Source organism: Phalaenopsis equestris, unplaced genomic scaffold, assembly GCF_001263595.1.
Source record: "Phalaenopsis equestris unplaced genomic scaffold, ASM126359v1 Scaffold000064, whole genome shotgun sequence".
NCBI classification, from domain to species: domain Eukaryota; kingdom Viridiplantae; phylum Streptophyta; class Magnoliopsida; order Asparagales; family Orchidaceae; genus Phalaenopsis; species Phalaenopsis equestris.
The window spans coordinates 60,349-73,771 of NW_018164506.1; the positions used below are offsets into that span (position 1 = coordinate 60,349).

The window sequence follows — 13,423 nt, forward strand, 5'->3', positions numbered from 1 at the left end:
GTATATATGTATATATGTATATGTATGTATGTATATGTATGTATGTATATGTATGTATGTATGTATCTTTTACTTGGTATGCCACTGCAAGAGATCGCAGCCCACGCTCTGCAAATTTGTCAATCACAGAATGAACCCTTCGTTCTATTTCTGATTTGTTGTGTGCAAGATTCAATATCTGAAGCCCAAAATGAACATTTAAGACTACATTACTGAAAAAGAAGATTTACTCGCATACGATTCAACTCCTATGTAATCACATATCTAACACCTAAACTTTAATTTTTACATATATGCAACCTTATCTATGATTGAAAAAGTGTAATTTATTTTTTAGAAGTTAAAATAGTGGTATTTTTCGTGTGACATAAAAAATTTTGGTGGTATAGATGTAAAAAGAAAAGTTTAGATGTTAGATATGTAAATACACGAGAATTGGGAGGTATGCCCTACTGAAAAATAACAAATTGTAAAGCAGACTAAAATAGGGAAAAAGTGTAAAACAATATTAGTAGCACTACCATGTTACCTGTTCCGGAGCACCTTTGCTGACCCGATGAAGTTTTCCTTCGTTATCAATGTAAGTTAGAGCAGTCCTCTTATCCGTAGGATTGAAAGGCAAAAAATGAACTTCTTGGATATCAGACCGCGCCTTTGAGAAACAAAGAAATTTTTACAAACATGGACGGATACAAGAGGACAAGAATAAAAACAGTTCAGATATTTACCTCTTTTGGGTCAGCAAGCATTCCAACAATAGCAGTATCAATAGCATCTTGATTCTCAATTCTCGAGGCCCTTGCCGCCATTAGGATGACGGTATCACGAGTTACACCTTTGGTAAAAACCTGTGTAAATACAAGAATTACAAAGAGATCCATAAGATAGTAAGAGCAAATAAGCCAAGAGCAGAAAATATTATCAATTTCAAATTCCCGAGTTTGACCTCTATCAGGTTTTTGTCAACCGTTAGCTTATTCAAAGTAAGAGTTCCAGTTTTGTCACTACAAAGCACATCCATGCCAGCCATTTCTTCAATAGCAGTCATTCTCTTGGTGATTGCTCCCTGAACACAATTTTTGGTAAAAATGGGGAAGAAAAGAAAAAAAATACATTTTCATCGTTCAATAGCCTACTAAAAGGCCAAAAGCAATTCAAGCATATGTTTGTTTTTTAAGGCATTTGCATAAATACCACAACTCTTATATATTTACAAATCAAACATCTAAACTTTCATTTTTACATACATATCACTCAAATCTTTCACATCACATCAAAAATACCACAATACTTTTTAAAAGCGTAACGCACATTTCATGTACAAGATTTTAATACCAATGTGTTATAAATGCAAATATCAAACTTTTGAGTGGGTGGGCACCACATTTTGCATACGGGCCACCACATTCCCAAACTTTTGAGTGGGTGGGCACCACATTTTGCATATGGGCCACCACATTCTTATGTATGTTCATACCAATGTGTTATGTATGTTCATATCTAACACCCAAACTATGTTTTTTAGATTTACACAACTGAAAATTTTCAGATTACATCAAAAATATCATTATTTTAGCTTCTAAAAAGTAAAATACACCTCCTGCATAGTTAAGGTGGCACATATGTAAAGATTGAAGGTTAGGTGTTAAATATGTAAATACATAAGAATTGAGTGGTTTTTTCAGTTCTAATTTTATGTTCGGAGATGAATATCACAATCGCTTACTTTTAAAAGCATAATGCAGATTTTATGTACAAGATTTTAATAACAATGAGTTATAAATGCAAATATCAAAGGGGTCATTTGCATTTTGGCCACCAAATTCTATTTACATATCTAACACCCAAACTATGTTTTTTACATTTACACCACCGGAAATTTTCAAATTACATCAAAATAATCATTATTTTAGCTTCTAAAAATTAGAATGCACCTCATGCATAGTTCAGATGGCATATATGCATAAATTGAAGTTTAGGTGTTAGATATGTAAATACATAAGAATTGAGTGGTATGTATGTAAATCTTTATTTTTTTTCAGTTCTAATTTTAAGCTCGGAGATGAAGTCAAGCCAACCTGTTGCGATAATCGATGCGAACCGATCGCCATTGTTACAGACAAGACTGTGGGCATGGCTATAGGAATTCCTCCGATAAGTAGAACTAGAAGATTGTCGATTCCTGGACGATAAGCCCGACGCTGGATCGGGTACATGACAATAATCTCGGTAAACATACCCACAGCAATAGAACAGATACAGAAATTTCCAATAGCTGTTAACACCTGCTCAACAAATAAAATCCAACAACAAAACGGCAAAATTAATAAAATAAAGGGAAATTTACATACATAGCAGACAATTCTTATGTATTTACATATCTCACACCTAAATTTTCATATTTACATACAAAACATAGGTGGATTTCACTTTTAGAAAGTGATAAAAGCGCTATTTTGATGTGATATTAAAGAATAGAGTGTTATGTGTGTAAATATGAAAGTTTAGGAGTGAGATATGTAAATACAAAAGAATTATGTGCTATGTATGTAGATATGAGAGCCAAATTCATGCCTTTCCACTCACCTTTTGGAAGTGACCAACTTGGCTTGTACTGTCGACAAGATGTGCAGCCTTGCCAAAGAAGGTGTGAACTCCAGTAGCAATAACTAAAGCTTCGATCTCTCCTTGCTTGCATGTGGAACCAGAATACACACCATCACCAGGACCCTTGGTTACAGGCAGTGACTCGCCAGTAAGGGCAGACTACATATTTCACCCAAAAAATTCAAAGCAAAAGACAGTTGAGAGAATTAACAAATTGGAAAAAAAAGGAAAATTTACGTACATACCACTTAATTACTATATATTTATGCACCTAACACCTAAACTTCAATTTTAACATATATACCACCTTTCCTATGCATGAAATGGTGTATTTCACTTTTCTGAAGTTTAAAGGTGGCATTTTATATGTGATATGAAAGATTTGAGTGCTATAAATGTAAAAAACAAAACTTAGATGTTAAATATGTAAATGCATGAGAATTGAGTGGTATGTTTGTAAATGCCCTATAAAACAATTCATAATTCTGCTCGAGAAAATAGAAAAACATCGAGCTGAAAACCTGATCAATTTTTAGCGGATCTCCATCAAGGAGTCGAGCATCTGCAGGAATAATATCTCCAAGCTTGATGCTGATAATATCACCGGGCACCAAAATAGCAGCCTCCTCTTCACTCCACTTTCCATCCCTAAGCACCTACGTCAACAAAACCGAAAAATTAAATCTAATAAATACAATAAATTTATGGGGTAATTACACATGGCACTTGAAACTAGCATCATCTTTCATCTGTTTTTCTAATTTTCACTCAAATACGAAATTTTGTAACAAATTCTCAACCCATATTTTTCATTTTTATCAAATTTCGAATGGTTTCATCATAGCAAATGTAAAAAAACCAGTTCGGTAGTTCAAAAAAATGACATGGGTGTTAATATTGTAAATAGCAAAGTTTTGACTGTCATGCTTGTAATTATCTTTATTGCTGCTTAAAGTTAACCATAAAAATCCTAGATTGCGTACATATCCTAAACTTTCTCAAGTTTAGATGGGAAAAAAAATCAGAAATTATAGTGAAAAACAGCAAGAGTGCTGAAGTGGAACCTTCGCTTTGGGAGCGAGTCGTGCCATGAGCGCTGCAGCAGCATTGCCTGCATTATTCTCCTCGATAAAGCTGATGGTTGAGTTGATCATAAGCAAAGTTATGATTCCCACAAAGTCCTGCCAATCTGGAGGCTTTCCCTGCTCAGGAAGAAATAGTTTTCTTTAATTTATTTATTTGGTTGATCCTAGCAATCGTGTAACCACAAAAGAAATTACAATAAAAAAGAACTGCAAGATTAGAATGGGAAATTTACATACATGCCACATAATTATTATGTATTTACAAATCTAGCACCCGAAGTTTGATATTCACATTTATGCACCATTGTGTCATAAACCTATGCATGAAAATGTATATTTTACTTTTAAAAAGATAGTGATGGCAATATTTTTTCATTTGATGTTAGAGATTTGAGTGGTATGCATGTAAAAATGAATGTTTAGATGCTAAATATGTAAATACATAAGAATTGTGCGGTATGTAAGTAAATGCCTCAATTCAAATAGATTATAAAATAAATACTACATAATCCTAATAAATATTAAGCATATGTAACATACTAAAATGATAATATAATAACTACAATAACTATAACAATCATCCTCTCAACTCAAAACTCACCACACAAAAGCAAGAAACATCAAGAATTTATATAGTATATTATGAACCGAGAGATTTAGGCCCTGTTTGGGAAGGTGTTGCCGCTGCAGTACAATGCCCCACTACGCCACGACAATGTTTGCACCAACATTGAGATGCTAATTGGGAAAACGTGGTCCTAATCTTAGGGAGTTTTGGGACCTCTATTTTGTTGTTGCGGTTACCAATTTCAAGCTCTTCTCGTTTGACTCTCCCAATACTACCCACATCCCTCTCTCTCTCTCGTTGATTCCCCTTGGTTTCGACCGGATCCCATGATTTCGATCTGATCCCCTTGGTACCGACATGATCCCCCTGGTTTGTGGCATTTTTTATTCAGTGATTTTTGTAGTTTTGATATGATCCCTCTGATATCAATGTGACCCCCATGGCATTTTTGGTTATGTGATTTACAGCGTTCTGATTTGATCCCCAAGTATCAATCGGATCACTGATTTTTGTGGTTGCTTGTATGGTTATTCGGTTGTGCGCTCCATGGTTTTGTTATTGCTTGCTCATGTTCATGAGTGATTTTTCATTTCTTTTAAGATGGAGGGTTTGATCGATTGGTTATTGTTGTTTTGGCTAGGAATGTGGGGTTTATTTTCTTACATTCCTTGTATTTTCTTTCTCTATCGATTGTTGTTAAAAATGATATGGAATGGATACTATAATTCTTGATTTTTCCTATTTGATTTATATTGTTTGGTTGTAATATCATAAAGCACAACCGCTATCAGAATTTCATGAAATTGTCCTACCGAATGTTGGATTCATGAGAGAGAAATGTCATATGTGGCTTTCGTTCCAGAAGTGAATCTCATTCTTTGTGAACTTTTTTGTGAACTTCTAAAATTTATTTTTGTTGTTATGTTAGAATTACTGAAATTGTTGACTTACAGCTAATGTAAAGTGTTGACTTTCAGCTAATACATGTACATAATGACGTTACCTTTTTCTTTCAGAAAAACCTGCAGCATAACAAATCTATTCAAACAGATATACTGATTCAACAACAACTGCTTTCTAAAAATAACTTATTCTAAAAGCAGCTTTGGAGTTGTTTATTGAAACAAATGTAGTTGCACCAAACGCACTTTAGACTAAAATTTGTTTGACAATATTTTTGCAATTTTCAATATGAACCAATTTATGTTAGAATGACATGTTCTCAATGAATGCCAAGAACAATCGAGAGATTGGAGCTACGTTCGACCAATTGATGTTGAGACTAAAGACATTCAAGCTATTGTCAAGTCAAGTTGATACTTGTCAAAGTTTTAAGAAATAGGTTGAATTCTGAATAGGCTTGATTGTCTTTTCCCTTTGTTTTCATTCTATTAAATAATAATTTTAAAATCTGTTTTAGGTATAAAATAAAGTGCATAATCTATTTTAGGTAACTTAATAATGCATATTTCTATTTTAAAATTTCAGCTGAAAGAGAAATAAATCAGAATAAAGATATTAGAAATAAAGAATCTTTTAATTAAAGAAAACTCCTAATTTAGTTGTTTGATTTCCGTCATTCCTGATTGACATCCCCCTTCAAATTAATGTTGATTGATCGGGAAGCATCAATTTGCTAACAAGAAACTGATCATACTACCGGGACAAAAAATCCTCAATTCGTGAGTGTCGAAGCCCAAGAGTGTTGAAGCCAAAATTTTGCTGAAGCCTCAAAATATCGAAGTCTGAAAGTGTCGAAGGCTGAAAATGCCGAAGTCCAAGAGTGTCGAAGCCCAATAATGTCGAAGCCCGAGAGTGTCGAAGCCTTAAAAATGTTGAAGCTCAAAAGTGCCGAAGCCCAAGAGGCCGAAGTCAAAAAGTGTCGAAGTCCAAAAGTGCCGAAGCCCAAGAGGCCGAAGCCTAAAAGTAACGAAGTCAAAAAGTGTCGAAGTCCAAGATGCCGAAGCCTGAAATTGTCGAAGCCCAAGAATAGCGAAGCCCAAGTGAGTCGAAACCCAAGAGTGTCGAAGCCAAAGTTTTGCCAAAACCGAAGCCATCGAATAGCGAAGCCCAAGTGAGTCGAAACCCAAGAGTGCGAAAACCCAAGAGTGTCAAAGCCAAAGTTTTACCAAAACCGAAGCCATCAATCTAGGAATGAGTATCGAAGCCGAAGCCAAGGAGGACGAAGCGAAGCATAAGACAGTCGAAGATGTCACAGAAGCAGCAATGTATTGTGGAAATTGTTGAAAAAACTGAATCGGTCGAATAATAATACAAACATAAAAGTCTTTTTTCAACCCAAGAATCCTTGTATTCCACAAGATGATACCCTAGAGTCCATGCAGGCAGTGTGGAGTGGAGCCATGAATTGAATCTGTCGGCTTTGTTCTCATATCAATCGCTTTTGAGAGTGAGACCAAAATCACCGAAACATGCATTAAATCGTTCGTCTGGAAGCACGTTCGCCGACTTCACATTGCGGTCGGTAATCGGCAAATGACAACAGTGAAGCGCGAGGATGGCTTTCGCCTTCTGGAGAGCGAGGCGTAATAAGTTGAATTCTAAATAAGCTCAAAGCCTCTAGCGAAGAAAGTCTGGAAGTCGCGGTCATTGACGAAGGAAACCATGAAGAGAAGGAATCCTTCTGGAGAGCGAGGCGAAATAAGCTGAATTCTAAATAGGCTCAAAGCTAAATAGGCTCAAAGCCTCTAGCGAAGAAAGTCTGGAAGTCGCGGTCATTGACGAAGGAAACCATGAAGAGAAGGAATCCTTCTGGAGAGCGAGGCGAAATAAGTTGAATTCTAAATAGGCTCAAAGCCTCTAGCGAAGAAAGTCTGGAAGTCGCGGTCATTTACCAAGGAAACCATGAAGAGAAGGAATGCTATGGGGAACAATAACAATTCCGCGAAGGAGTCTGAGATCTGGATCAGGAGCTGATCGAGGTGCGTCGAGCCCTGCAGTTTCCTTGCAGTCTCCGGCTCGTGACCAAACACAGAGATTTTGTTCAGGCAGAACATCATCAGTGCTCCGCACATCGTCGCTACCACCAAATGAAGTAAACGGATGGCGAAGAACGCCGATGATGGAGGCGATTAGGCCGAGGATGGTGGCGCCATGAACGATTGAGCTGAAATTCTACGGTAGGGTGAGCGGAGCCGTAACCCTAACCCTGTTGGCGAGCCCAGGCATGAGAGGGAGAGGACGTAGAAGGAGGACGACGCAACCCGGTAGAAGGCGAATCGAAGGCAGAGAAGTAGTTCCTCCCTTCCTGCAAGAAGACCGGCGGGAAGAGAGTTTTGAGGCTCCTTCAACGATTATCAGTGGTTAGAACAAAACTTGGTTCTGATACCATATCAAAGTTTTGAGAAATAGACTGAATTCTGAATAGGCTCGATTGCCATTTCCCTTTGCTTTCATTCAATTAAATAACAATCTTACAATCTATTTTAGGTGCAAAATAAAATGCATAATCTATTTTAGGTAGCTTAATAATACATATTCCTAATCTAAATATTCAGCTAAAAGCAAAATAAATCAGAATAAATATATTGAAAATAAGGAAGCTTCTAATTATAGAAAACTTCTAATTTAGCAGTCAGATTTCCATCCTTCCTGATTGACAATACTTAAATCTAAGCAAATGTGACAACTCTATATAATAAAGTCTAGAGTTTCTAATAATTATTAATCATGTGTCACAATATTAGTATAGACTATAGAAATGTAATAATCCTATTAACTCTAATAAACCTAACTCTACAATAATAAGGTATATTTAGTTGCTTAAGATTAGAAATTATACATAGAGAAAATAAAATTTAAAGAATTGCAATATTTAGCTAGATGTAGGTAGAAATCAATATTAATTTTAAACTCTAGGAAGTGTTTGGCTACTTACAGGATTTAACTCGAAAAGAAATTAATAAATAATGTACAAATATTTTAGTGAATCTTGGGAGGAATAAATCTTGAAAAACTATTTAGCATGAAAATTATTAAAACTTTTTAGATCGTGATAAATTGTTTTGACTATTCTTTCACAAAATTAAATATCGGCAAAAGAGAGAAACTCTTATTAAATTCATTAAATCATGTGATTCGTGAGATTTAACAAATCCTATATTTAAGCAAAATAAGGTTGAAATAAGATCTATCAAAAGAATATGACTCAAGGGTGATTGGCTACAAGTAGAATTTAACTTAAGCAGAATATAGTGAAGCTTGAGAAGGTTAAAAATTCAAAACTATTTTGGCATGATATTTTCTAAACCTTCGTAATTATAATCAATTATTTGGTTATTTATTTTAATATTTAATATTTGTAGGACAACTCAAATCTATTAAACCCCATGAACTATGGAAATTAATAAAATATGAACTTAACTAATAACTAAATTTAATTGAATTTTATCAAATAGTGGGACTTCTAGTAACCAAAATTCTATTTAGTGAGATTAAAGTTAAATCTAGCTTAAAGATGCCCAAAATGTTAGAAACGGTGGAGCCTGATCCACTATGCTTGGATGGTTACTTTGCTTTGGAGAGTCACGCCTCTTCGCAAATAACCACTCCCGTCTTCTTCTTTTGTGAAGTGAAGTGTCTCTTTGCTCCCTCCTGTTCTTGATAAAAGACTTTGAATGACTCTCCCAGAAATAGTAGTAGTCACGCTTTGAGTTCTTCTTTGGTTTCCTCGGGATAGAGGAAGGTTTCCTCGGGGCAGAGGAAGAGAAGTGCAAGGACGAGCAGTTTCTTGCGGCAAAAGGAAGAAGGAAGAAGAAGAAGATTGTTCTCCCTAGACTTCTTCTTGGTGTCTTGTGGCAGAAGAGAAATTGAGTTTATTTCTCTTGTACGATTCTCGGTGTAGAGTTTTCTTCGGTGTATCTCGGTATAGAGAGAGAAGAACAGAGAAAGAAGAAGAGAGAGCAACAAAGAGTGAGAGATTCTTCTCGTAAGTCGAGGTGATGGACTGGTATAAATTCCTCAAGTAGTAAAATCCTCTGCAACTTCGTGGACGTAGAAAATTAGCCGAACCACGTAAATTTGTGTGTTTCGCTGTGTTGTTTTATGTTCTGCTGTGTTGTTCTTTTCTGGTGTGATTTTTCTCATTCTATTTTTTGTTTCGTTGATCGTTCTCCTGTTTGATTTATATATATACTACATCAACTGGTATATCTATAGATCTCGCAATCACATCAACTGGTATCAGAGCATGGTTTCGGATCTGAGGAAGAATGATGTCTGCAGATGAAATGAAGGTTTCAGGGATCAAGAAATTTGATGACACAGATTTTGGTTATTGAAGAATGCAGATAGAGGATTAACTTTATTGAAAGAAATTTCATCTTCCGTTATTAGGGAAAAGTCCTGAAATGATGGATGAGGTTGAATAGAATTTGTTGGATCGACAAGTTCTGGGGGTTATTCGATTGACCCTATCGAGGTTTGTTGCACACATCATCATCATGAAAAGAATGACTGCGGATCTCATGACAGTCTGATCATGTATGTGTATGAAAAACTATCGGCGAATAATAAGGTGCACTTGATGAAGAAGTTATTCAATTTGAAGATGGTGGAACGTGTTTTCGTTGCTCAATACCTGAATGTTTTCAATACTATCACAAATCAATTGTTGCCTGTGAAAATTGATTTTGATGTTGAGATATGTGCACTGATCTTGTTGGCTTCATTGTCAGATAGTTGGGAAGCCATGAATATAGCACTTAGCAGTTCTACAGGTAAATCTAAACTGAAATACGATGATATTCGTGATTTAATTTTGGCTTAGAAAGTTCGAGAAAGTTCGCAGAAAAAATTCTAACAATGTTTCAGATTCGAGTTCGGCACTAAATGTTGATTTTAGAGGGAGATAGCATGACAGAAACTATAGTACATAGAGATCAAAATCAAAGTTTAGTAAGTAGACAACCTGTTGGAAATATGGCAAGGTTGGCCACATAAAGAACTGCACAAAATCAAAGTTTAGTAAGCAGACAACCTGTTGGAAATATGGCAAGGCTGGCCACATAAAGAACTGCACGAATCCTAAGAAGATGGAGAATGATAACGCAAATGTGGTATCTGAAGAATCACAGGATACACTATTGTTGGCAGTTCATAGTTCTGTTGAAGACTTGATGTTGGATTCAGGGTTTTTGAATGTGGTAGAAAATCTACCAGAGGCCACAGTGCAGGGCAGTGATGAAAGTGAAGAGGAAAGTGAGTATGGGACACTCATTCGTATTATTCCACAAACAGATGTTGAAGAACCACAGAGCTATGAAGAAATCTTGCAAGATGAAAGTTCGAGCAAGTGGGAGCTGGCATAACTTCCACAATGGAATAAGACACTGCACAACAAGTGGGTGTATCAGCGAGCAAGTGGGAGCTGGCATAACTTCCACAATGGAAGAAGACACTGCACAGCAAATGGGTGTACCGGGTGAAGACTGTGAAGACTGAGCGTGATGTCAAGATGTCAATAAGATGTACAAGGCTAGACTTGTTGAAAAAGGCTTTCAGCAGAGGCAGGATGTTGCTCATGCAGTAGAAGTTGTAAGAAGAGACAAGAGTGACCCAGAAAATAGGTTGGAGGCACAAAACTATGCGGAACCTACTGATAAGTTGACTGAGGGTGTTACTCTTGAAAAACTGAATTTGTGCACAGGTTCAGTTGGTCTTCTGAAGTGATAACAAAATTTGTGTTGAAAATGTGGAAGATTCAATGTGGAAGATTCAAGGTGGAGAATTCTTGTGCACAGGTTCAGTTGGTCTTCTGAAGTGAAGACAGAATTTGAGTTGAAAATGTGGAAGATTCAATGTGAAGGATTCAAGGTGGAGAATTTTGTTGCAGCCTGTGTATCGGTCTCAAAGTGAAAGAATTGTTATAAATGGTGGAGCCCGGTCCACTATGCTTGGGTGGTTACTTTGTTTTGGAGGGTCACACCTCTTCGCAAATAACTACTCTCGTCTTCTTCTTTTGTGAAGTGAAGCATCTCTTCGCTCCCTCCTATTTATGATAAAACACTTTGAATGCTCTCCCAAAAATAGTAGTAGTCACGCTTTGAGTTCTTCGGTTTCCTCGGGATAGAGAAAGGTTTCCTCGGGGCAGAGGAAGAGAAGTGCAATGAGGAGCAGTTCCTTGCGGCAGAAGGAAGAAGGAGGAAGAAGAAAAAGATTGTTCTCCCTAGACTTCTTCTTGGTATCCTGTGGCAGAAGAGAAATTGAGTTTATTTCTCTTATAAGTTTGTCTACTTCGGTGTATCTCGGTGTAGAGTTTTCTTCAGTGTATCTCGGTATAGAGAAAGAAAGAATAGAGAGAGAAGAAGAACGAGAGCAACGAAGAGTGAGAGATTCCTCTTGTAAGTCGAGGTGATTGATTGGTGTAAATTCCTCAAGTAGTAAAATCCTCTGCAACTCCGTGGACATAGGCAATTTGCCGAACCACATAAATTTGTGTGTTTCGTTGTGTTGTTTTTATTTGTTTGTGTGATTTTTCTCGTTCTATCTTTTGCTTTGTTGATCGTTCTCATGTTTGATTTATATATATACCACATCAACTGGTACATCTATAAATCTCGCAATCATATCACAAAATAGAATATCAAACAACCCCTCAAAGTCCCACGATTTCATTTGTCGGGATTTAAGCTAAAGCTTTCTTAAATTCCAACTAAAATAACATTAAAAAGCAGCTCCAACAAAAACACTTACAAAGCAAACACAGAAAAGTAATGCCTCCATCTTTTCACACACAAATTAATTGAAAAACGAAAAAACATTTTCTCAAACACATTTTCTATCAATAATTAGCAAAATGAACCCTAAGAATAAGACAAATGTCTCACTCCTCCATTAGCAAGAGCAATGGCCATGATAGCAGCGGCCTCCATAACCCAAGAAAGAGGGTTCCACATAAATCCCAGGAATTTGAGAATCTTGCTCTCCTGCAAAAGTAGAAAAAAAAATCTGCAAACCATAAAACACACAAAATCAATAAGCAGAATACACGGGTTTCCAAGAGAAAACCTCCTTCTCCTCCAGCTTGTTCGGGCCGAAAATGACGAGCCGCTCTTCTGCCGACTTGCTGCTGAGCCCTTCCTGGCTGCATCTCAGTTGCTCAAACACCTCTTCAATGGGTATATTTTCCTGCAAATTCCCTCAAAACCACGACAAAATAAACAAAAATCCACCCCAAAACCCCATATAGAAAACAGTCTAGCAACAAAATTGCATCTCAAACCAAATCGACGGCCTCCTTGAGGACAGCATCAAGTGTCATTGCGCTTTCCCCCATCCCCTTCTTCCTCCCTTCCTGCTTCCAAACTCTATGCCGCCGCTTCTATTAAAGATGTTCCAGCTTTCTACGGAATTCGTGAGTGGAATTCCACGCAGCTCACACACCTTCAAAGCAGAATGAAAAGTTAAAAAGATATTCTACCCCACCCTTTTATGCACCAAAATCAGACCAAGAAAAGCCAGAGAAAGAAAGATAGAGAGAGAAGTAGCATCACCTGTACGAGCTGTCACGCCACACCTTTCCGCGCAGATCGATACAAAAAAGGAAGAAAGATAGTTCTGCAAGCCACTAGGGTTTCGTGGGTGAGTTAGAGAGAGAGAGAGACGCTGGAACAGTAGAGAAAAGAGAGTGGAAGAGAGAGGAGTGTAGAAGCGGAGCAACCGCACCACCTCCCGCATAAGCAGGCATGTACCTGGCGGGTACGCCCAGCCACCATCCATTATTATCTTCATTTATTACAAAAATCCGTAATGTTAATCCATTTTTTGCATGCAGCCCCCTTCTATTCTCATAAATTATATCAATAACCCTCCAACCAATAACTTGGCCAATTATTGTTTTCTTGTGTTTGGTTTACCAAATTTGAGTCTGGCAGTCCTTCCGGGCGGTTGGATCACAAACCAACGGTCAAGATTCTCATGCGCAGTTCCCAACCATTTCGCCTGTCGGCGAAAAAATTATATTAGGGGTCTTATAATTTATAACTCGGAATAATTATATTAGGATAAAATAATTAATAAAGGAAATAATAAGCAATATTTATTCCATATAATAGTATTAATAATTTAGGGGTGTGGAGGTAAACTTTAGAGCTTTAAGGCTTTTATCTGAATAGATCTAAAATTGAATGCATGGAATATAATT

The 13,423-nt window shown here is 36.8% G+C and overlaps 1 protein-coding gene across 1 annotated transcript in view; it reads right to left on the bottom strand.

Annotated features, from left to right (window-relative positions):
- The window catches only part of LOC110019612 (plasma membrane ATPase 1), a gene marked incomplete in the record, with an annotated part of 29,349 nt that extends 16,370 nt beyond the window's left edge, over positions 1-12,979 (bottom strand). The window contains 12 exon segments of the mRNA XM_020717348.1: positions 74-178; positions 530-652; positions 729-848; positions 947-1,066; positions 2,079-2,285; positions 2,587-2,766; positions 3,129-3,263; positions 3,672-3,809; positions 12,108-12,206; positions 12,289-12,408; positions 12,503-12,663; positions 12,774-12,979. Coding sequence (XP_020573007.1) covers positions 74-178; positions 530-652; positions 729-848; positions 947-1,066; positions 2,079-2,285; positions 2,587-2,766; positions 3,129-3,263; positions 3,672-3,809; positions 12,108-12,206; positions 12,289-12,408; positions 12,503-12,556 — 1,401 coding nt within the window.
- Between the last annotated feature and the right edge of the window lie 444 nt (positions 12,980-13,423).